Here is a 24,039-nt window from a genome sequence, read left to right as displayed (position 1 = left end):
AAAAGCATGCAGACATGGTCAAGAGGTTCAGCTGTTGTTCAGACTAAACATTAGAATGGGGAAGAAATGTGATCTAAGTGACTTTGACCATGGAGTGATTATTGGTGCCAGACAGGGTGTTTTGAGAAACTGCTGATCTCCTGGTATTTTCACGCACAACAGTATCTAGAGTTTACAGAAAATGGTGCAAAAAGCAAAAAACATCCGGTGAGTGGCAGTTCTGCGGGTGAAAAATGATCGTTGATGAGAGAGGTCAGAGGAAAATAGCCAGTCTGGTTCAAGCTGACAGAAAGATGACAGTAACTCGACGCATTACAACAGTGGTGTGCAGAAGAGTATCTCTGAATGCACAACATTTTGAACTTTGAAGTAGATGGGCTACAGTAGCAAAAGACCACAAACATACACTTTATGGCCACTTTATTAGGTACCTCCTGTACCTAATTAAGTGGCCACAGGGTGTATATCAAAAAGAACATGACCCATGATAACTGTCCACAAATACTTTCTTCTCAGAAAATAGCTATACTTTACTATTTTCCTTTTCACTCTGAAGCTAATTTCTTACCCATAACTCTATAGTACCAGGGTTTCAAGCAAATGTGTTTGTAAATGTTGATATGATTCCTATTCATTCACCAGTCCATGTTTTTATGTAGGTTTATGATTTTATTTTTGCTTTACTGTGAGCCCTTTTTACTTTGAGTGCCTGTGATGGTCCGGGCTGTGTCCACCTCTTTCTGTGGCCTTTTCTGTTCTTGGGCATTGTTGTTTCCATACTTGGCTGTGATGCAACCTGTTAAGATTCTCTCCACTGTGCATCAAGATGGCGGCGCGACGACGCAGGGCGCAGCGGCCACTCCAGTAAGGAATATCCGTTATCTGTAAGTAGGGGCCGTGCACAATCCTGATTTGATTGAGACGGATGTGTGAAGCACGGAGGAACATCTGGCGAAACTTCTGACATGCCTGTGCTGCTGACGCTGCTACTGAGCGATCGGAGAGATCTCCAGAGAGGAAGGCCCCGAATCCTCGGCTTTGCCTGTTGCTTGGTGGCCGGAGCCGGGGTTGAAGCACTCGGCAGAGATGGTGCTCGGTGCTCGGTGTCGGAGGGCTGGTCGGAGGCACGAAGTTGTCGGAAGTTTTCGGACGGACTCACAGTTGGCTGTGCTCGGGTGCTTCCAGAGGCTGCATCGGGAAGTTTTGCCACGTTGGAGGTTTCTTCCTTCTGCCATCTGCGTGAGATGATGGGCTATCTGGGACTTTGAGACTTTTTTTTACCGTGCCCATGGTCTGCTCTTATCAAATTATGGTATTGCTTTGCACTGTTGTAACTGTATGTTATAATTATGTGGTTTTTTTGGTCAGTTAGTCTTGGTCTGTCTTGTGTTTATGTGATATCATACTGGAGGAACATTGAATTTCCCCTTGGGGATGAATAAAGTATCTATCTATCTATCTATCTATCTATCTATGGAAATTTGACAAGGTTTTAGGTGACAAGCTGAAAATTGTATCTCTTTGCTTCTACTGACTTATTTTTCCCAAAGCAATTCATTTCATGCTTGATGTTTCAACTCGTCCATCTCCCCATTTACTGTTGGAATCCTAATGTCTCTTCATTTCCCACCTTTCTAAGTATGCAAAGCAATAGTTCCGGTCCACTAGTTGAGATTCTAAGTTGGTATCTGGCAAGTGTGTATTGCAACAGGCTGTTTTCTGGCAAAAGTATATGGGAGACTTTCAAAAGTGAAATTTTGAAACTACAAAGCGTGTATGTGCCTGTCAGAATAAAAGGTAAAGATAACAACTGTAGGGATTTTTTTGTTTTCAAGAGATATTGAAGTCCTGTTTAAGAAAATAAATGGAGGTGCATTGCAGGAATTGGCAGGTAGGAACAAATGGGGTGGATATGGAGTATAAGAAATGCAGAGAACACTTAAGAAGGTAATCAGGAGGGTTAAAAGAAGGCATGAGGTTGCCCTAGCATACAAGATGAAGGAGAATCCTAAAGGATTCTACAGATAGGTTAAGAGCAAAAGGTTTGCAAGGAACAAGATTGTTCCTCTGGAAAATCAGAATGGTAATACATGTGTGGAGCCAGAAGAGATGGTGGCGATCATAAATTTTTTTTTTGCATCTATATTTACTCAGAAGATGGATACAGATTCTAGAGAAGTGAGGCAAAGTGGCATTAACTTCATGGACATATGCAGATTACAGAGGAGGATGTGTTTGCTGACCTGAGGGAAATCAGGGTAGATAAATCATCAGGGCCTGACAAGATGTTTTCTTGGACCTTGTGGGAGGCAAGTGCAGAAACTGGGGCCTTTGCAGAGATATCTAAGTCATCATTAGCAGCAGGTGAGGTACCAAAGAATTGGAAAATAGCCAGCTTTACTCCGCTGTTTAAGAAAGGCTCTAAAAATAAACCAGGAAATTATAGGTCGGTTAGCCTGACATCAATAGTGGGAAAGTTATTGGAAGGTGTTCTAAGGACCAGATATTTAGAAGTATTTGGATAGACATGGACTGATTAAGGATAGTCAGCATGGCTTCATGCATGGTAGGCAATATCTAACTGTTCTTATAGAGTTTTTTGAGGAAGTTGATGAAGGTAAGCCAGTGGATGTTGTCTACATGGACTTCAGTAAGGCATTTGACAAGGTCCACATGGGAGGTTGGTCAAGAAGGTTCAGTTGCCCAGCATTCAAGATGAGGCAGTAAATTGAATTAGACATTGGCTTTGAGGAAGAAGACAGAGAGTGTAGTAGATGATTGCCTCTCTGTCTGGAGGCCTGTGACTAGTGGAGTGCCACAGGGATCAGTGCTGGGTCTGTTGTTGTTTGTCATCTGTATTAATGATCTGGATTATAATGTGGTTAACTGGATCAGTAAATTTCTGGATGACACCAAGATTAGGGGTGTAGTGGACAATGAGGAAGTCTGTCTTGGCTTGCAGCAGGTTCTAGACCAGCTGGAAAAATAAACTAAAAAATGGCTGATGGAATATAATGCAAACAAGTGTGAGGCTTTGTACTTTGGTAGGATACGCCAGGGTAGGTCTTTGACAGCGAATGGCAGGGCATTGAGGAGTGTGGTGGAACAAAGGGATCTGGGAATACAGTTCCATAATTCATTGTAAGTGGTGTCACAGTAGATAAGGTTATAAAGAAAGATTTTGCTACATTAGCCTTCATAAATCAAAGTATTAAGTACAGAAGAAGGGATGTTATGTTGAAGTTGTACAAGGCATTGTTGAGGTCTAATTTGGAGAATTGTGTGCAGGTTTCATCTACCTACAGGACAGATGTTAAAAAGGTTGAAAAGAGTACAGTGTAAATGTACAAGGATGTTGCTGGGTCTGGAGGACCTGAGTTACAAGGAAACTTACAACTTGGGACCTTATTCCTTAGAACATAGAAGATTGAGAGGATGTTTGATGGAAGTATACAAACTTATGAGGGGTAAATGCAATGCAAGCAGGCTTTTTCCACTGAGGTTCGGTAGGATTACAACCAGAGGTTATGGGTTAAGGGTGAAAGGTGAAAAATTTATCAGGAACTTGAGGAGAAACTTCTTCACTTGAAGGATCCTGAGGGTGTGGAATGAGTTCAGCACAAGTGGTGCATGCAAGTTTGATTTCAACGTTTAAGAGAAGGTTGGATAGGTTATTTGATGGTACGGGTGTGGATGGCTGTGGTCCAGGTGCAGGTCAATGGGAGTAGGTGGATTAAATGGTTTGGCATGGACTAGATGGGCTGAAGGGACACTTTCTGTGCTGTACTTTTATGACTGACTCTGTGCCCTTTCCCATTCAGAATCTTTGTACATGTTGATATGGTTCCTATTCACTCTGCCAGTCTGTTTCTGTGTTTCTGTGTCATTGTGAGCCTGTTTTACTTTGAATGAATGTTGAGTGCTCAAGTGGGAGAATGCTAAGAATTCCTGCATTGTTACAGTGTTGTAAAGCCACAAATATTATTGACAATTATTAACAGAAGGTCTCAGAAGTAAATCAATGATTAATTTTCAAGGATCACGGATTAACGTTATTTGCCGAATGCTTTTACAATTATTACAGAAGTGTGCTGGTGCAACATGCAACATATGTCACAGTAGTGTAGTGGTTAGTGCGATGCTATTCCATCTTGGGACTTCAGAGTTCAGTTCTGGTGCTATCTGTAAGGAGTTTGTATGTTTTCCCGTGACCCCATGAGTTTCCTGCAGGTGTTCTGGTTTCCTCCCACAGTCTACTCAATCTCGACTGATTTGTTTTTCCTTTAAGGTTCAACTTTATTTGTATATACATTTGTATTAGAAATTTACTGTGATGTGTTGGTCAGGGTGTGACATGTAACAAAAAACATTTAATAATAACAAAGAATTATATTAAAATAAAGTTATAAAGTATAGATATGGAATAAAATGTTCATGAATACATAAAACTAACGTATTTACAATGTAAATAGCATTTTAAAAAGTGGTTTGAAGTGTTTGCAGTGCAGTGGAGTGACTGAGTAACTAGAATGGTTGATCAGATGAACTGCCTGAGGGGAAAACCTTTTAAAATAGCTTGCAGGTTTTGAGTTAATAGCCCTATAACACTTTCCAAAAGGGACCTTTTGAAACAGGCAGTTTGCTGTAATTTTTAGTTTAGACTGACCAATAATGAGCTACCTACTTGCAGCATAAACTTTCCTTTGACAAATCCTCCTCAAAGCGCATAAAAAATGTGGGAATTCAGTTGTCTTTTCCACTGGGACATGTTTCTTTCATAAGGAATGAGCTACCCATTTATTTTCAAAGCTTAATCCAATACAACTCTGTCCACCTGAGGATCATTTGTGGAAAAAGGAGAATAAATGTGAAAAGAAATGATCACACTTCAGTTTTTGACCGCAGCGGATTCACAGACTAGTTTTTTTTAATCATGACACATATCAACTCTTGTCAGATTGTAAGGTTTATACTTCATGGTTTTGTATGATGGTTGCCACCTGAATAATGGTAAGCAAACTGATGTATAAATATTTCAAATTTGTGAAAAATCATACTGCTTTTCTCCTTGCATGTTAAATATTATTACAATTTCAAAAATAGAGAGTATAATTTTGATTTTCTCCCAGTGGCTGCCAGGGTCCTGCTGAAGGGTCTCGGCCCAAAACGTCGACTGTGCTCTTTTCTATTGATGCTGTCTGACCTGCTGAGTTAGTACGGCATTTTGTGTGTGTCGCTTGGATTTCCAGCATCTGCAGATTTTTTTCCTGTTTGTGATTCTCTTTTTCCATTCCTCATTCTGGCTCCCCACTCTTCTCTTCTCCCCACCTCCCTCTGGTGCCTCTCTTCCTTCCTTTTCTCTCATTGTCCACTCTCCATAACTGTTTGTTGTTTCTCTTCGTGCCTTGTGGTGCGTTGGATGGCAACCTTGTTGTTCCTTGTAGCATTTGCCCGTTTTATTTTATGAGGCCAAGTTGCTAGTTCGACGCTTAACCACGCACCGATAGAAAGCATGCAAGGAGCAGGTTGGATTTAAACCTGGAACCACTCGCCTCGAAGTCCGATGCGGATGTCACTGCACCACTGGCCAGCTAATGCTCCTCTCCCGTCCTCGTTCCTCACCCCTTTACCTTTTCCACATATCACTTCCCAGTTTCTCATTTCATCCCACCTTCGCTTTCACCTATCACCTGCCAGCTTGTACTCCCCCCTTCCCCTGCACCCCCCCCCACCCACATCTTCTTATTCTGGCATCTTCCCCCTTCCTATTCAGTCCCGATGAAGGGTCTCGGCCTGAAATATCCACTCTTTATTTCCCTCCATAGATGCTGCCTGAGCTGCTGAATTCCTCCAGCATTTTGTGCATGTGCATTGCTATTTTCTGCTTTCTTTCTGCTTGCTTTCACATTCGTTAAAATTCATAGCAATCGACTAAATCAGCAACTGCTAAAAATAACTCACTTGGTTGGAAGTGCATCGGTACTATTACAAATGTTTCATCCTGAAAATGGTTTATTAATAGTTCTTTTATAGATTACTATGAATACGCTGCAATTTTCTAACTGGTTGGCTAAAAGGTATTTTGAAAAGCAAAAGGAAAAAAGGGCCTGTGTTTAGCAAAGACTCAGTGGTATTACCCATAATTCCCTGTGTCCGCTGGTTGGGCTGTGAGGCCTGTTTCTGTGCTGTATGTCTCGAGGCCAAGAGAGCTAATCTTTAACATTTTAATATCCGAATCCAGTAGTAATATCATCCCACATTCTTGTCCATCTCAATGCTTTCTGCTATTTGTTCCCATATTCCTCATTCTGTCCTTCTGGCCATATTACCTAAACCACTTCTCTCACTCCTTTACTCATAAGACATAGGAGTAGCATTTGGCCATTCAGCCCATCGAGTCTGCTCCGTCATTCACCCATGACTGATTTGTTACTCCTCTCAACCCCACTCTCCTGGCTTCTCCCCATACCCTTGACACCCTTACTCTATTTACGGTGCCACAGTACCGTAGTGGTTAGCGTGACTCTACTACTGCTCAGGATGTCCTGGAGTTCAGAGTTCAATTTGGTGTCATTTTGTATGGAGTTTCTGTATGTCCTCCCTGTGGAATGCATGGTTTTTCTCCAGATTCTCCGGTTTCCTCCCACAGTTCAAAGATGTACCGGGTAGGTTTATTGGTCGTTGTAAATTGTCCTGTGATTAGATTAGGATTAATCAGGTTTGTCAGGTGTTGCTAGGGCAATGTGACATGAAGGGGTGGAAGGGAGTACTCCACGCTGTATTAATAAATAAAATTACTAATCAAGAATTTCTCAACCTCCACTTTAAATATACCCATTGACTAAGCCTCCATAGTCGTCTGTGGCAATGAATTCCACAGATTCGTCACCCTCTGGCTAAGAAAATTCCTCTTTAGCTCTGTTCTAAATGGATGTTCCTTGTATTCTGAGGCTGTGCCATCTGGTCCTAGGTCCCCCCAACACAGGAACCATCTTCCCCATATCCACTCTATCTAGGTCTTACAATATTCGATAAGTTTCAGTAAGATCACTCCTTCTAATTTCCATTAAACACAGGCCCAGAGCCATCAAACATTCCTCATATGTTAACCCTTTCATTCCTGGGATCATTCTTGTAAACCCCACGTGGATACTTTCCAATGCCCTCATATCCTTACTTAGATAAGCGGCCCAAGAAGGGGGCCTTATATTTCCTCTTTGAAAGGGTAAGTATGGACAAATAGACTTTTTTTCTGGTTAGTAGTCAAGAAATAGAAGGCATACATTTAAAATTTCTACAGTTATATTGCATAGAAATGGGCCATTTGGCCTTTCCCACCAGTACTAACTGCTGCTCAGTGAGTTCATTCCATCAGCCCTCATTTGGCCCACAGCCTTCTAAACCTCTCTATCTGTATACTTAACATAGAAGGTTTATAAACGTTGGTGATGTGCCCACCTCAACCACTACTTCTGGCAGATCATTCCAAATGTACATTACCTTCTGTGTGAAGAAGCTGCCCCGATGTCCCTTTAAAATTTGATCTTAAGTCTATGTACTCTTGTTTTTAGCGCCCCCTCCCCCGTGCTTTCACCCTGTCTATGCTCCTCGTAACTCTGTAGACCTTTATCAGATATCCTCGATCTCTTATTTCCAGGGAATAAAGTATTAATCTACGCACCCACTTCTTGCAAATCAGGCCACAAGTCCGGCCAACATCCTGGAAAATCCTTTCTGCACTCTTTCTAGTTTGATACTGTCTTTTCTGCAGCAGGGTAACACAATACCCTTAAGTGCAGGTTAATTGCAATATAATTTCCCACCTCCTGTATTTAATGCCCTGTTAGATAAAAGCTAGTGACCCAAATGCTGCCTTCACCACCCTGTCTACCTATAATGCTGTTTTTTCACTCTGACGTCCCTCTGTTCATTCTCTGCATAAGACCTGCACATAAGATCGCAAAATGCAAAGCCTTGCATTTATTTGGATTGAAAATCATTTGCCAATCCTCAGTCCATATCCCATCTGACCAAGATCCCCCTTCAATTTTTCATGATCTTCTACACTGTCTACAACACAGCCTATTGTACTATCATCCACAAACTTAATAACCATGCTTTGTATGTTCACATCTAAATCATTTGTATAATTTACAAACTACAAAGTTCCCAGTATTGACTCCTGTGACACATCACTAGACACATTGTCTCCCATCCAAAAAAAACCCTTGACCATCACCTTCTACTTCTGAGTGAAAGCAAAATGTGGGAGGGAGGAGTTAGATTTATCTTGGAGTAAGTTAAAAGGCTGGAATAACATTGTGGTCTCAAGAGCTTGTACTGTGCTGAAAAGTTCAAAGTTCTACCATTGAGCCAATTATGAATCCAATCTGCCGTGTAAACCCTGCCCCCCAGCCCATGTGATCTGCTTTCTAGACTAGCACGCCATGAGGGACCTTGACAGTATCCACTGCCCTACTGACACCTTCACTCAGTTGCCTTCTTGAAGGATGCTGAGAGACTTGTGAGGCATAGCTTTCCACACACAAAACCGTGCTGATTGTCCTGAATCAGACGTTATCAGTTAGAATCCCCTTGAGCAATTTAACCACCACGAATGTCAGACTCGCTAGTCTGTAGCTTCTTAGCTTGTTTTACTATGCTTTTTAAACAATATTACCACATTAACAAGTCCTCTTGAGTCTCACCTATGGCTACAGCTGAAGCAAAAGTCTCTGCAAGGTCCTCCACAATTTCTTCTTTAGCTTCCCTCAGGTTCCATAAATACACCAGGTCAAGTCCGAGAGATTGTACACCTTATCTGTGGAATAACTAAACTGTAGAATTCAAGACCTAAAACTATAAAGGATGAAAACTCAGTTGAGACTTTTAAATGCCAGCTTCAAGCCTATTTATTTAATTTTGCATTTAACTAACATCTTTTTGTCTTTTATTTTCATGTTTATTTTATTTTTTATATTTTATTTTGTTTTCATGTTTGCACTTTTATCCATAAGACCTAATGGCAGAATTGGACTATTTGGCCCTTCAAGTCTGTTCAGCCATTCCAACATGTCTAATTTATAAACCCTCTCAACCCCATCCTCCTGCTTTCTCCCTGACTAATCAAGAACCTTTCACCTTCTGCCTTAAATACACTCAATGACCTGTCCTCCACAACTGCCTGTGGTAACAAATTCCACAGGTTCACCATCTTCTGGCCAAAGAAAATCCTTCTCATCTCCGTTGTAAATGGACGTTCTTCTATTCTGAGGCTGTGCCCTCTGGTCCTATAATCTATCCCATTCTAAAGGACTTTGAACTACATGGTCTGTATGAAAAGAGCTCTATAAATAAGTTATTATTATCATCTAACCTAATATACTTTAAGGCATCCAGTGCCTCCTATATTTGTATGTGGTCCCAAGGCAACACCATTTATTTCCTTAACTGCCATCATTCTCTCCACAGCAAATACGGAAGAGAAATATATATTAAAATGCTCACCTATCTACTTGGTTCTACACAGATGTCCATGCTTTAAGGGTGCTATTCTCTCTCTATTCACCCATTTAATATACCTATAGGATCTCTCAGCAATTTGCGTCACCTTGCCTGTCAGATCCTTCTCCCATCCTCTTTTTTTTTGCCCTGGAGGGGAAATTAAAATTCCTTTTTCGTAAACTGTGCTAACTTAAATGCAGCTGAGTGCCATGGGAGCACAGAAGACAAAACATGCCTGGAAAAGGACTAAACTGCGGTGAAGAGAGGACAAGTTGTCATCTAGACATTTCTTTCAAAGAAACAGTACCTGCTTAACTTCTAAGACCTTCAAATAAATAAGCAGTATATGTCAAGAACATGAGATGAAGAATCCTTGAAAGTGAGTCCATAGGTTGTGCGAACAATTCAGTGATGGGGTGAGTGAAGTTATCCCCTCCGGTTCAAGACCCTGATGGTTAAGGGGTAATAACTGTTCTTGAACTGGTGGTGTGGGTTCTGAGGCTCCTGTACCTCCTTCCTGACGGCAGTAGCGAGAAGAGAGCATGGACTGGGTGGTGGGGGTCTCTGTTGATGTTTGCTGCTTTCCTGAGATCGTGCTTTGTGTGCTTGACATTTATCTTAGATAGCAGGTATATGGATCTGGGCAAAAGGTTGGATATACTCGGTACTATATTAATTAATAATAATTAGACAGTTGTAATTAGAGTGAGAATATTAAAATGATTAAAATGTTCTTTTGGATTCTGAATGTTGTTCCTGGCAGCAGCAGAACTGTTAGGTATTCATTGTTAGGTCACATCTGGAATTTCCATTTAGTGGACGATTTCCCTCCACACCACTCTGACATATTGGGAAATCGTACGCGGCAGGTTACAGCAGTGATTTGCCTTTGCCTTCTGCTGGGTGGATGACCAGGACGTCTAAGTGCCTTGTCGTGCTCTTAGCACTCCACTACACCTGCTGGCTTGCCTTCTTGTCCGTTCGACTATTGATTGGTCTCTTGCGCTCAATCCGCCATGGCCAGACTACACATGCTGGGACAGGCAGATCCCCTACCTCACCGGGGTGTGGCCGCTGCATGTGCTACAGCTACTTGGAGCCACAGGTGAGAGCTGAGCACCCAGTGGGGACCAAAGGTGGACGAGCTGCCCTGAAAAGGGAACGGCAGCCCCCCCCCCCCCCCCTCGAGGCGCTACCCCTCCATAGACACACCATTTAACTGTGGAACTGTGAGTAGGTACTTGTCCGTTTGTAGTATAAATTCGAAATGTATAGGTATTAAATCAATAAATGTTAGCGCAGAGAGTAACTCAATGTTGTTACAGCTTAGGGTGTCAGATTTCAATTCCAGCACCATCTGTAAGGAGTTTGTATGTTCTCCCTGTGATGGCATGCATTTTCTCCATGTGCTCCAGATTCCTCCCACATTTCAAATGACGTAGGTTAATCGGTCATTCTCAGTTGTCCTGTGTGTAGGCTAGGGTTAAATTGATGGGCTGCTGGGTGATGTGGCTAGTTGGGCTGGAGATGCCTGTTCCGTGCTGTATCTTAATAAAATCAATAAACCAGACTTATTTCCACAGGGCATCTGCTATGCCAGCAGGTGGCACTTGCATGATAGGTTTAGTGAAATCAGGAAGGCAGCAATATTCAAAATTTTGACTGATGTGACCAGGGTTCTTTAGGGAAATTTTATCTTTTTCTGTAAACATTATATAATTATGCATCCATCTGTATTTGCAATCTACAGTACTTGAAATACAAAGCATGGTCAAACACTAATTCAGGCATTTGTATGCCTTCTGTTCCGAACCCATAATTCTGCTTTTTTTTTGTGTGTGGCCTATTTACAGTCACACGATCAAAGCTTTCCAGAATTCAGAACCAGAATAGGTCTAAGGATCTATTTAAATGCTAACTTATTTAAAAGACATTGTCAGGAAAATGGCAAATCGTGTATTTTTTTGCGAATGCCATCAATAATTTTAGATTCTCCTGCCTACTCCCTGTAACTTTTGACGCCTTTACTAATCAAGAACCTATCAACCTCCACTTTAAATATACTCACTGTCTTGGCCATCACACTAATCAGTGGCATTGAATTCCACAGATTCACCAACCTCTGGCTAAAGAGATATAGGGCTGAACATCAATCTCTTGAACTTCTGGTAATGAAACCACCCCCCTCACCATTCCACATCCCCTTTTTCCTCTCTCACCTTATCTCCTTGCCTCCCCATCACCTCCCTCTAGTGTTCCTCCCCCCCTTTCTTCCTTCTATGGCGTTCTGTCCTCTTCTATTGGGCTCCCCCTTCTCCAGCACTGTAGAGCTGTGATGTCCCTCGAGGTTCTGGTTCAGTTTTAGTGGGTTTTTTTAGGTTCATAGGGATGGTATTGGTGAGAGAGGGAGGAGTTAAGAGTCAGTGTTTAGGGTTTAGAGGGTTTCATAAGCTTGTCACAGCCAGGAGTGTTGGTGGGGATAAACTTCCACTACCTATTAAATACTCCCAGTGGTGTGTATCTCAAATAGCCTCTGCCAACCAAGTTCAACCTGGCAGAAAAGTTTCTGCTGACAGGAGAAGAGGCAAAGGCAGTTTACTTGCACCTTAAAGCTAGTCTCTTTAGGCAGATGGAGCTCATCTGGAAGAAGAAACTCTGATCTTAAACCTCCGCTGCCTTATCCTACTGTAACTTATAATTTCTATATATTGCAATATGCTGCTGTTGCAAATCACAAAATCCAGACATATTCTTGTGAAATTAAACCTGATTCTGAATCTGAAAGTCAAATTGATTTACTTTTGTCGTATTTGACCTTGTGCTTAAGGGTATTAGAGGCAAGGATTTCTGCTTAACATCATTTAACAATATCTTGAATCTGAAATTAGCATTTGCACTCATTAATTTAATCACAAGTCTATGCTACTGTACATGTTCTGTAAAGTCTGGTTGAACCATCACGTATAGAAGACGGAACAGTACAGTACAGGCCTTTCGGCCTGCAATGTTTTGCCGACCCTTTAACCTATTCAAGATTAATCCCATCCTTCCCTCCCATGCAGCCTTCCATTTTTCTCTCATGCATGTCTATCTCACAGTTTCTTAAATGTCCCTAATGTAACTCTCTCTACCACCACCCCAGCAGCAAATTCCATGCATTCACTGTTCTCCGTGTTTTAAAAAAAAACTTACCTGTTACTTATCCCTACACCTCTAATCACCTTAAAATTATGCCCCTTGGTATTAACCCTTTCCACCCTGGCTATCCACTCAATCTGTGTCTCTTGTCTGCTCACTTATAGGAGTATGACCATAAAATATTAGCCTGCAAAATCAATGCACTGAATTCTGTGGGTTTTATTGCATTTTATATTTTTAAAAAAACACTAATATAGACATTGGGGGTAAATCTGCAATACTTCAATCTTCCCTTCAATCCAGCAAACGATTAATTGTCCAATTCCCAAACCGAACCCAGATTTTGAGACTGTCCATGAAGTGACTGATTCAGGAATACAGAGGTTGTAAGCAAGGAATTTTGTGGATGAAGACCCTTACTGTTTGTTAAGAATGTAGAACAAATACAGAATATTACAGCGCAGTACAGGCCCTTTGACCTATGATGTTGTGCCGACCTTTCAACCTGCTCTAAGATCAATCTAACCCTTTCCTTCCACATAATCCACCATTTTTCATTCAAGTTATCTCTAAAGCGTGTAAATTTTTTTCTCAACACCACAGGAAACAAGAAGAACGGGTACAACAGGTGCGGAAAAGGCTCGAGGAGGCTCTAATGGCAGACGAGTTGGCACGCGCAGAAGAAGTCGCAGAGGAAGGATGTGTCGGACACGAGCAACATGATGCACAAATGTGAGGTATTAGTCATAACAAAGGATTGTTGGGTTGTGATGTTTTTAATCCAAGGTTCTTTCAGAAGTCTGGAAAGAGACACAAAACTTCATGTTTGTTTTATTAAGTTCTGCTAGAGCAAATATGGGTGGTGAGGTGAAGATGTGTCGACCAAAGGAAATGTAAGGCACTCCTTCCATCTGCTAGCTTCTAGGTTACCCTTGGACAAGGTGTGAAACTCACTGACTCTCACAGCTTCCTAGACTATACCTCCTCCCATCCTGTCGCTTGTAAAAATGCCATCCCCTTATCTCAATTCCTCCATCTCTGCCACATCTGCTTTCCAGATGAGTTTTCATTCCAGAACTAAAGAGATGTCCTCCTCCTTCAAAAATTGGGCTTCCTTTCCTCCAACATCAACGCTGCCCTCAACCGCATCGCTTCCATTTCACGCATGTCTACCCTCGCCCCATCCTCCCACCACCTCACCAGGGATAGGATACCTCTTGTCCTCAGCCCTTCCAACCTCTACATCCAATACATAATCCTCTAACTTCAACATCTCTAATGGAATCCCACCACAAAGCACATCATTCCCCCCCCCCCCCCCCCCCGTTTTCTGCAGGGGTCACTCCTGACACAACTCCCTTGCTCATTTGTCCCTCCCCACTGATCTCCCTCCTGGCACTTTTCCTTGCAAACGAAACAAGTGCTGCACCTCCTCCCTCACTACCATTCAGGGCCTGAAACAATCCTTCCAGGTAAGGCGCCACTTCACTTGTGAGTCTTTTGGGGCCATATACTGTAGCCGGTGCTGTCAGTGTGGCCTCCTATATATCGGTGAGATCCGACGTAGATTGGGAGACTGTTTTCTCGAGTACCTAGCTCCGTCTGCCAGAAAAAGTGGGATCTCCCAGTGTCCCCATTTTAATTCCACTTCTCATTCCCATCCATGGCCTCTCCTACTGTCACGATGAGGCCACATTCAGGATGGAGGAACAACACCTTATATTCCATCTGAGTAGCCTCTAACCTGATGGCATGAGTATTGATTTCTTGAAGTTCTGGTAATGGCCAACACCCCTTCCCCTTCACCATTCCAATTTCCTCCTCTCACCTTATCTACTTACCTCCCTCTGGTGCTCCTCTCCCTTTTCTTTCCTCCATAGCCTTCTGTCTTTTCCTATCAGATTCCCCCTTCTCCAGCTCTATATCTCTGTCACTAATCAACTTCCCAGCTCTTTACTTCATCACCCCCCCACACCCTCTGCCATCGGTTTCACCTATCACCTTGTGTTTCTATCTCCTGACCCCACACCTTGTTATTCTGACTCCTCATCTTTCTTCTCCAGTCCTGATGAAGGGTCTCAGCCCAAGACGTCAACTGTGCTCTTCTCTGTAGATGCTGCCTAGCCTGTGGAGTTCCTCCAGCATTTTGTGTGTGCTGTTTGGTGTAGCACCTGCTTAGCCCCCTTGATCAGGGTCACATGAAGCCATGGAAACCGTTGGTGGATGGTCATATGAGCAGCTGGTGCTTAATGTACATCCTGGTTAAGTGACCACTAACGCCAAGCAGACAATCTCCAAAGTGTATGGATAATGTCTGGGGTCACTGGTCTTATGAAGACACAGTCCAAAAGAAGGCAATAGTAAACCACTTCTGTAGAAACATTTGCCATGAACAATCATGGTCAAAGGCCATAATTGCCACATTATACAACACAGCACATAATGATGATAACTAGAACAAATAGAACTAAAATGGACAATGATAGCGGTCTAGTAAGTGACGAGAAGGAAGCAAAAAGGTGGCAGAGCTGTGTGGTCAGTTCTTTTTACACACCCACAGACAAGAAACATTCCATCCAAATTTGTAGATAAGAGTCAACCAATCAGACAGTCCTTATTCAATTAATGCAAAACCATGAGAAGCTTCCAGAATCATACAAACATAACCACTTGGGACACTGAACATTTGCTATACATACTGCAGCCACTAGGAAACATGCTAAACAGCTGCATGTATATAATTAGTTATAAAAATATAAACACGTAATTGCAAAGAAAATAACAAACAGTCTAATCTAACAGGATGATACCGTTGAGTGGACTAGGCAGCATTGCAGACATTACAGTCCTGATGAAAGATCTCAGCATGAAATGTCAACTATTTATTTTTCTCCTGCCTGAACTGCGTTCCTCTAGTTTTTTTTGGGTTGCTGTTCTGGATTTCCAGCATCTGCAGAATCTCTTGTGTTTAAGAATTGCTGATGTGTATTTTACAATTCTCCCCTGTCTACACCACAAATAAAGGTACTTATGCACCCACCCTTCCCTGACCTGTTCTCTTATCACCTATCAGCTTGTACTCCTTTCCTACCTTATTATTCTGGCAGCTTGTACTTATGAAGGGTCTCGGTCCAAAACATCAACTGTATGTTCCGCTCAATAGAAGCTGCCTGACCTGCTGAGTTCCTCCAGCATCTTATCTGTGTTGCTCAAAATTCCCAGCATTCACAGACTCTCTTGAGTTAAGGTAGTTAATTTCAGTATCTTGACCCTATCACCACACTCCATCTATTATGAAATCTGACGTGATCACCGATCATTTTAAAAGAGGAAAAAACATTCATAGTTACCATTCTAACTTTTGTTACTTAATACTTTCATTGACTTTTACAAGAAGGGATATGAAAGTTAAAAAAATATTATTGTGAAGCACTTAGTTTCCAACTGTTGCCAAGAGAGATTAGGGCGTATTGCATGCACTGATTTTTTTTCACTGAAAGGTCTGAAGCTTTGAAATTGTGTATCTGTGGAATTCTTGTCACAGGCAGCTGTGGAGGCTGAGCCTTCACATATGTTAAGGTAGGGTTGATAGATTCAAGAGGTTGATAGTGTAACTCTGAATGTTTGACCTTTATTTACTTTTATAAAGGCCAAGCATTTGGAGGACCCACCATAATCAACATGGTGATGAAACATTGCAAGTAAATTGCCAAGATTGGAGAACAACTAAACCTAACCACCAACCACCCAAGCCCCACATCTTCTGAGTTATTTCCACTGTGAGGTAATGCTGCAGCCTCATACGACCCTGGTTAGATTAAACTTGGAATGTCGCATTCCGTTCTGGTCATCTCAATATAAGAAGGTTGTGGAATCTTTAGAGAGGGTGCAGAGGTGACTTAGCAGGATAAAGCCTGGATTACAGAGGCTGTCATATACGGGTATAGATTGAGCAAGCAAGCACTATTTTCTGGAGCAGAGGAGGATGAGAGGTGACCTGAATGAGGTGGCCAAGATGATAAGAAGCATAGTGGGGTGTGTCAGGAATGGACAGGAGGAGGAGTATAGGAAACTGATACAGGACTTTGTGATATGGTGCAACTCAAACTACCTGCGTCTCAATGTCACCAAGACCAAGGAGATGGTGGTGGACTTTAGGAGATCTAGGACTCACATGGAGCCAGTGATCATTAATGGAGAGTGTGTGGAGCAGGTTAAGACCTACAAGTATCTGGGAGTACAGTTGGACGAGAAGCTAGACTGGACTGCCAACACAGATGCCTTGTGCAGGAAGGCACAGAGTCGACTGTACTTCCTTAGAAGGTTGGCGTCATTCAATGTCTGCAGTGAGATGCTGAAGATGTTCTATAGGTCAGTTGTTGAGAGCGCCCTCTTCTTTGTGGTGGCGTGTTGGGGAGGAAGCATTAAGAAGAAGGACGCCTCACGTCTTAATAAGCTGATAAGGAAGGCGGGCTCTGTCGTGGGCAAAGTACTGGAGAGTTTAACATCGGTAGCTGAGCGAAGGGCGCTGAGTAGGCTACGGTCAATTATGGAAAACCCTGAACATCCTCTACATAGCACCATCCAGAGACAGAGAAGCAGTTTCAGCGACAGGTTACTGTCGATGCAATGCTCCTCAGACAGGATGAAGAGGTCAATACTCCCCAATGCCATTAGGCTTTACAATTCAACTGCCAGGACTTAAGAACTTTTTAAAGCTATTATTAATGCTTTTTGAGCTAGTGATTTAGATGCATATCATATTATTACTGAGTTAAGTATTGTATTGTATGTAATGAGTTTTTGCTACAACAAGTGTATGGGACATTGGAAAAAAATGCTGAATTTCCCCATGGGGATGAATAAAGTATCTATCTATCTATCTATCTATCTATCTATCTAGATCAAGTGGAAAGCCGCAGACTTGTTTCCAGGATGGAAATGGTTAATACGAGGGAACATAACTTTAACTCATTGGAGGAAAGTATAGTGGAGATGGCAAAGATAAATATTTTACGCAGAGTGTGGAGGCAGGTACATGAGGAATGTTTAAGAGTTTCTTAGATCGGCACATGGATGATAGAAAATGGAGGGCTATATAATAGAAAAGGGTTAGATTGTTCTTAGGTTTTAATAGTTTCAAAGGTTGGCATGACATTGTGGGCTGAAGGGCCTGTATTGTGCTGTAATTTTCAGTGATCTAAAAGTGAGGAAGGCAACTGGGATACATTGAGATACAGATAACTGGTTTTCTCTGTGAACTATTGCCCTGCTCTAGAATAGGGCTCAAGATCTATCAGTCTCTCAGAAAGTTCTGCACCATGATAAAAGGCAAATAAAATCAATGGCAAAATCTTTAAGGAGCAATGCCATCATTAAAGAACCCCATCATACAGGACATGCCCTCTTCTCATTGCTACCATCAAGGAGGAGGTACAGGAGCCTGAAGGCACACAATGTTTCAGGAACAGCTTCCTTCCCTTCAACCGTCCAATTTCTTAAAGGACATTGAACCCATGAACACTACCTCACTAATTCTTTTGCACTAATTTAATTGAACTTTTTTTAATACACTTACTGTAATTTGCAGTTTTTATTATATATTGCAGTGTACTGCTGCCGCATACCAACAAATTTAATGGCATATGCAAGTGGTATTAAACCTGGTTCTGATTCTGAACCCGTGATGTAACAAACATTTCACCAACAATGAGGTGTTCTTTGAAATGGGGGAGGCATTGCACTCAAATTATATCAAGTCCAAAAACTATTCATTTTAATTAGAAAATAATCTGTTCTATTGTACTTATTGTCGAGCAATTGTCCCTTATTGCTCATCGGAGTAGTGCCTCAGAATATTTTATACCCATACTGCACTGAATATCAACTTAAATTAACGCTGCAACCCAAAACCTTTTGATTCCGATGAACCATATTCAATACCTGAGCCTTTTCCATTTTTTCCTGGGACGTAGAATAGCCATCACAGAGACTATTACAGACTGATTGATTCATATTCATTAAAACTTCTGCTTTCAAAAGGGTATTGTTTATTTTATTCTCAAAGTTATCCTAATTAGAGTGTAGGATGGCAAGGTAGCGTATCGTTTAGCATAATGCTATTACTGCGCCAGTGACCCGGGTTGAATTCCAGAGCTGTCTCTACGGAGTTTGTACGTTCTCCCCATGACTGCCTGGGTTTCCTTTAGGTGCTCCTGTTTCCTCCCACATTGCAAATATGTGTGGGTCAGAAAGTTGTGGGTAGGCTACGTTGGCACTGCAAGTGTGGCGATTCTTGCCGACTGCCCAGCACAATCTTTGCTGATTTAATTTGTCAGAAAATGATGCATTTCACTGCATGTTTTGATGTTTTAATGTACATGTGAAAATGAAAGCTAATCTTTAGTCTTTATCTTTTCTGTTGCCTTTCAGCTTCTTACAAAGTAGTTTCTGATCACGTTCCAGGAGCTAGTATTAAGCTATAAATTGTAAATATACATTTGCAAATGAAAATGAACATTTTTGTCGATATTAAATAAGAATCTATATTATGTTTATCCCCTCATTCCATGTGCTATCCATGCTGGTCAATCACAACAAATGCTAATAGATTATAAAATTCAGTACATGATCAAATCGACTTGCAGTGGATAAGTGAACAAGGCAAGATTGATGTTGCCTCTCCCTTGGATTGATGATGTGCTGGTTGAGAATGAAGGTCTTACCTCTGCTACAAGCTATATTATCTATTATATGCTTTAAGTACTTTGGCCAGCATTGGTATTTTATAAGCAACATGCGTCAGCATTTGAAATTGCCAAGTCCTTGTGTCTTGTAAGCATATTAGAATAATGATACCACTATAAATATACAGTTTTACTCCAGCTGCAATATGATGCCTTTGCTGTTGAAATGTCAATTTAAGCTCTTCGTTGTAGTGACAAAAATATTACTGTTCAAATCTTTATTTTCTCAATATTTTCACAGTGGTCTCTAATCCTGACTGTTTTAACATTTTAAAAATTAATTTGATATTTCAGGCCCCACGGTAGCATAGCAGTTAGTACGATGCTATTACAGCTCGGGGTGTTAAGAGTTCAGAATCCAATTCCAAAGCTGTCTGTAAGGTGTTTGTACATCCTTATTGTGATGCATAGATTTCCTTCCACAGTCCAAGAAAGTGCCTGTTAGTAGGATAATTGATCATTGTAAATTATCCTGTGATTAGATTAGGGTTAAATAAATGGGTTGCTGGGTGGATCAGTTTGTTGGGCCTATTCCACGCTCAAATTTCTATTTTCTCAATATTTCCACAGCACTGCTGCCACAAAGATAAGAAATTAAACAATATATGCCAGTGATAAATCCAATTCTGATTCTGGTTCATGGCTATTTTAAGGTTGTAAACAACAATTTGATATGTTTGCCTTTGTATCGACTATTCATTGTGTATACTACACACCCTGCAGAAAGCCTCCCTTCTGGAAAGTATGGCAGGGCTATGAAAGCAAAAAAACTTCATTCCATCTTAAAAAGTTTCTTCCCCCAGGTAGTTAATCTGATCAGTCATTCTAGTTGGACCCCCCACACATTCTATTTATTACCCCCACCACTGCAATGCACTGTAAGCACTTTAAACCACTTTTTATAATGTTGTTTACATTGTAAATACATGCAAGTATTTATGCACATTTTTACTCCAAATCCATACTTCAACATCTAACTTCATATTGTACAATACAGTGCAAAAGTCTTAGGCATTCATATATCTAGGATGCCTAAGACTTTTGCACAATACTGTAGCTATTTATTGGACTGAATTGCTGCTACTGCAAAAAAACAAATTTCATGACATCAGAACCAGGTTTAATAACGGTGGCATATGTCGTGAAATTTGTTCACTTTCCTGCAGAATTACGATACAATACATCAACATAGAAACAAAACTGAATCACAGTAAATATAAATAAGTAGTGCAAAAACAGAAATTAAAAATGTAGCGAGGGAGTGTTCATGGGTTTAATGTCCATTCAGAAATCAGATGCGGAGGAGAAGAAGCTGTTCCTAAACATCTGTGAGTGATGATAAACCTGATTCTGATTTGGGTCTCTGTTGTGGACTGAGAGCGTGAGGGGGCAGGGAGAGGGGAATCATGGTTAGGAAAAGGGGGGGGGGAGTGGGAAGCACCAGAGTGACATTCTATAATGATCAATATACCAATTATTTGGAATCAAATTACCTTGCCCGGTGTCTCAGGGTTTTGTGTTTGCATGCATGCAATCCCCCACCCCAGGCACTCCTCCTCTGCCACCTGTCCCCACCCTCCTGCGGCAATCCACCCTCACCATCCCCAATATCCTTTGCTTCAACCAGATTTACAAACTCTCTCAACTCCACCTTGACAAATACATCACTGTGCAAATGTTTTAGGCACCCTAGCTATATATATGTGCCTAAGACTTTTGCACAGTACTGTGCATCTCTTTATTCTGTTTAATTGTTGCATGTCATGCCCTGATCAGCATACCACAGTAAGTTCCTAATACATGTGAACGTACATGGTGAATAAAGTTGATTCTTGATCCTTTTTTGTGGCAGCAGTACAGTGAAAATTACTACAGTACTTTGCAAAAGTCTTAGGCACCCTAGCTATATATGTGCCTAACATTTGCACAGCACTGTATAAGAGTATATTAATTAATTAATTTATTGAGGTACAGCATGGAATAGGCCCTTCCGGCCCTTTGGGCTGTACCACCCAGCAGACCCCTGATTTAATCCTAGTTTAATCACAGGACAATTTATAATGACCAATTAACCTACCAACAGTGTCTCAGAGCTGGGTATATCTGCACTCATACCACATTTTTGGACACATTTTGGTTTTTGGACTGTGGGAGGAAACTGGAGTACCTGGAGGAAACCCACACAGCCACAGTGAGTGAGAACATATAAACAAACTCCTCACAGGCAGCGACAGGTCGCTGGTACTGTACACCATTGTGCTGCCCCAACACTATCCCATCTGATTTGTATTTCTGCTTCTGCTGCCTTTTCATTCGAATTATCCTGATAGAGAGCTTCATATATCATGCTCAGTCTCTGTTTTCATCATTTAACGTACCTGTTTATCAATTTGTACATTTTCGTTAATAATTCTTTAACGTGAATTATCTTTCTGTGCTTGTTCCTCTGGATTCCAGCATCTGTAGTATCTCTTGTATTTTTATTTTTTCATCCAGTTCTTTTATTTTCTATTTGCTCTAGGGGTTACTGTGGCAGAGTACAACAGCGTTGCTGCCAGTGACACCTGTTCTGCCCTGACCCTGAATGCTGTCTTTGTGGAGTCTGCGTGTTCTCCATGACCTGTAGATTCATAGAGAGATGCAGCATAACAACAGGCCCTTCAGCCCACTACGTATTCAGATTAATGATTACGATTTGCTGCTCCATTGTGAAGTTTATTTGAGGGATGCCTACCCTGAAGAAATTTTAATTTTCTCTTTGGATCTTCGTTGAGACCCTCTCTCACTGCTCCCCCTCTGGGAACTCCGATGTCCTCTGACTATGTGCTCAGTTGCTACCACAGCTCCTCATCTGACTGTTGCCTCCCTCTGGTACTGCTCCTCTCCCATTGTCCACTCTCTTATCAGCCTTTTCAATTATCACCTCCCAGCTTCTTCCATCATACCCCCACCCACCTACCTTCCCGTCATCTAGTTTCACCCATCATCTTCCAGTTTCTTCCTTCACCCCTCCCCACCACCCACCTACCTTCCCGTCATCTAGTTTCACCTATCATCCTTCAGTTTTTCCCTTCACCCCCCTTCCCCAATCCACCTACCTTCCCCATTATCTGGTTTCACCAATCACCCCACAGCTTCTTCCAAGATCCTCCCTTCCCCCCCCCCCACCATCCACCTACCTTCCCCGTCACCTGGTTTTACCTGTCACCTTCCAGCTCTTCCTTAATCCTCCCCTCTCCCACCCACCTACCTTCCCCGATACCTGGTTTCACCTCTCACCTCACAGCTACTTCCTTCATCTCCCTCCCCCCCCCCCACCCACCTACCTTCCCTGTCACCTTCCAGCTCTTCCTTAATCCTCCCCTCTCCCACCCACCTACCTTCCCCGATACCTGGTTTCACCTCTCACCTCACAGCTACTTCCTTCATCTCCCTCCCCCCCCCACCCACCTACCTTCCCTGTCACCTTCCAGCTCTTCCTTAATCCTCCCCTCTCCCACCCACCTACCTTCCCCGATACCTGGTTTCACCTCTCACCTCACAGTTACTTCCTTCATCTCCCTCCCCCACCCACCCACCTACATTTGCCCTCACCTGGATTCACTTGTCACCCTCCAGCTTGTACTCTTTCCCTCCCTCACACCTTTTTGGCTTCTTCCCCCTTCCTTTCCAGGGCCTCGGCCCAAAACATCGATTGTTCGTTCCTCTCCACGGATCCTGCCTGACGCACTGAGCTCTTCCAGCGTTTTGAGTGTTGCTCATTTAAAAAGTAATGTTCCTATTTTTTGGGAACAATATAAATCAAAAGTATGAATAGTGATTTATTATCTACTTGCAAAGTGCAAAGTAAATTTATTATCAAAGTACAACACTGAGATTTGTTTTCTTAGAGCATAGAATAGTACAGCACATTACAGGCCCTTTGGCCCACAATGTTGTGCCAACCCTCAAACTCTGCCTCCCATATAATTCCTCCATATACCTGTCTAGTAGTCTCTTAAACTTCACTAGTATATCTGCCTCCACCACTGACTCAGGCAGTGCATTCCATGCACCAACCACTCTCTGAGTGAAAAACCTTCCTCTAATATCCCCCTTGAACTTCCCTCCCCTTACCTTAAAGCCATGTCCTCTTGTGCTGAGCAGTGGTGCCCTTGGAAAGTGGCACTGGCTGTCCACTCTATCTATTCCTCTTAATATCTTGTACACCTCTATCATGTCTCCTCTTATCCTCCTCTCCAAAGAGTAAAGACCTAGCTCCCTTAATCTCTGATCATAATCCATACTCTCTAAACCAGGCAGCATCCTGGTAAATCTCCTCTGTACCCTTTCCAATGCTTCCATATCCTTCCTATAGTAAGGCGACCAGAACTGGACACAGCACTCCAAGTGTGGCCTAACCAGAGTTTTATAGAGCTGCATCATTACATCGCGACTCTTAAACTCTGTCCCTCGACTTATGAAAGCTAACACCCCATAAGCTTTCTTAACTACCCTATCTACCTGTGAGGCAACTTTCAGGGATCTGTGGACATGTATCCCCAGATCCCTCTGCTCCTCCACACTACCAAGTATCCTGCCATTTACTTTGTACTCTGCCTTGGAGTTTGTCCTTCCAAAGTGTACCACCTCACACTTCGCCACTGTTGAA

The 24,039-nt window shown here is 42.1% G+C and overlaps 1 protein-coding gene across 3 annotated transcripts in view; it reads left to right on the top strand.

The window, feature by feature from the left end:
* LOC140737623 (methyl-CpG-binding domain protein 3-like) overlaps positions 1–24,039 on the top strand; it is a 131,326-nt gene that overhangs the window by 91,560 nt on the left and 15,727 nt on the right. For 2 of the 3 annotated variants that reach the window (XM_073064090.1, XM_073064091.1), the window contains exon 6: positions 13,246–13,374. In XM_073064090.1, coding sequence (XP_072920191.1) covers positions 13,246–13,374 — 129 coding nt within the window. Of the gene's footprint in view, positions 1–13,245; positions 13,380–24,039 lie in introns of all 3 variants that reach the window. The other variant, XM_073064092.1, reaches the window with a different exon arrangement.

Source organism: Hemitrygon akajei, chromosome 13 (genome assembly GCF_048418815.1).
Source record: "Hemitrygon akajei chromosome 13, sHemAka1.3, whole genome shotgun sequence".
Taxonomy (NCBI): Eukaryota; Metazoa; Chordata; class Chondrichthyes; order Myliobatiformes; family Dasyatidae; genus Hemitrygon; species Hemitrygon akajei.
The sequence above is the reverse complement of the archived record's forward strand: the minus strand, read 5'-3'. Positions and strand labels throughout refer to the sequence as shown.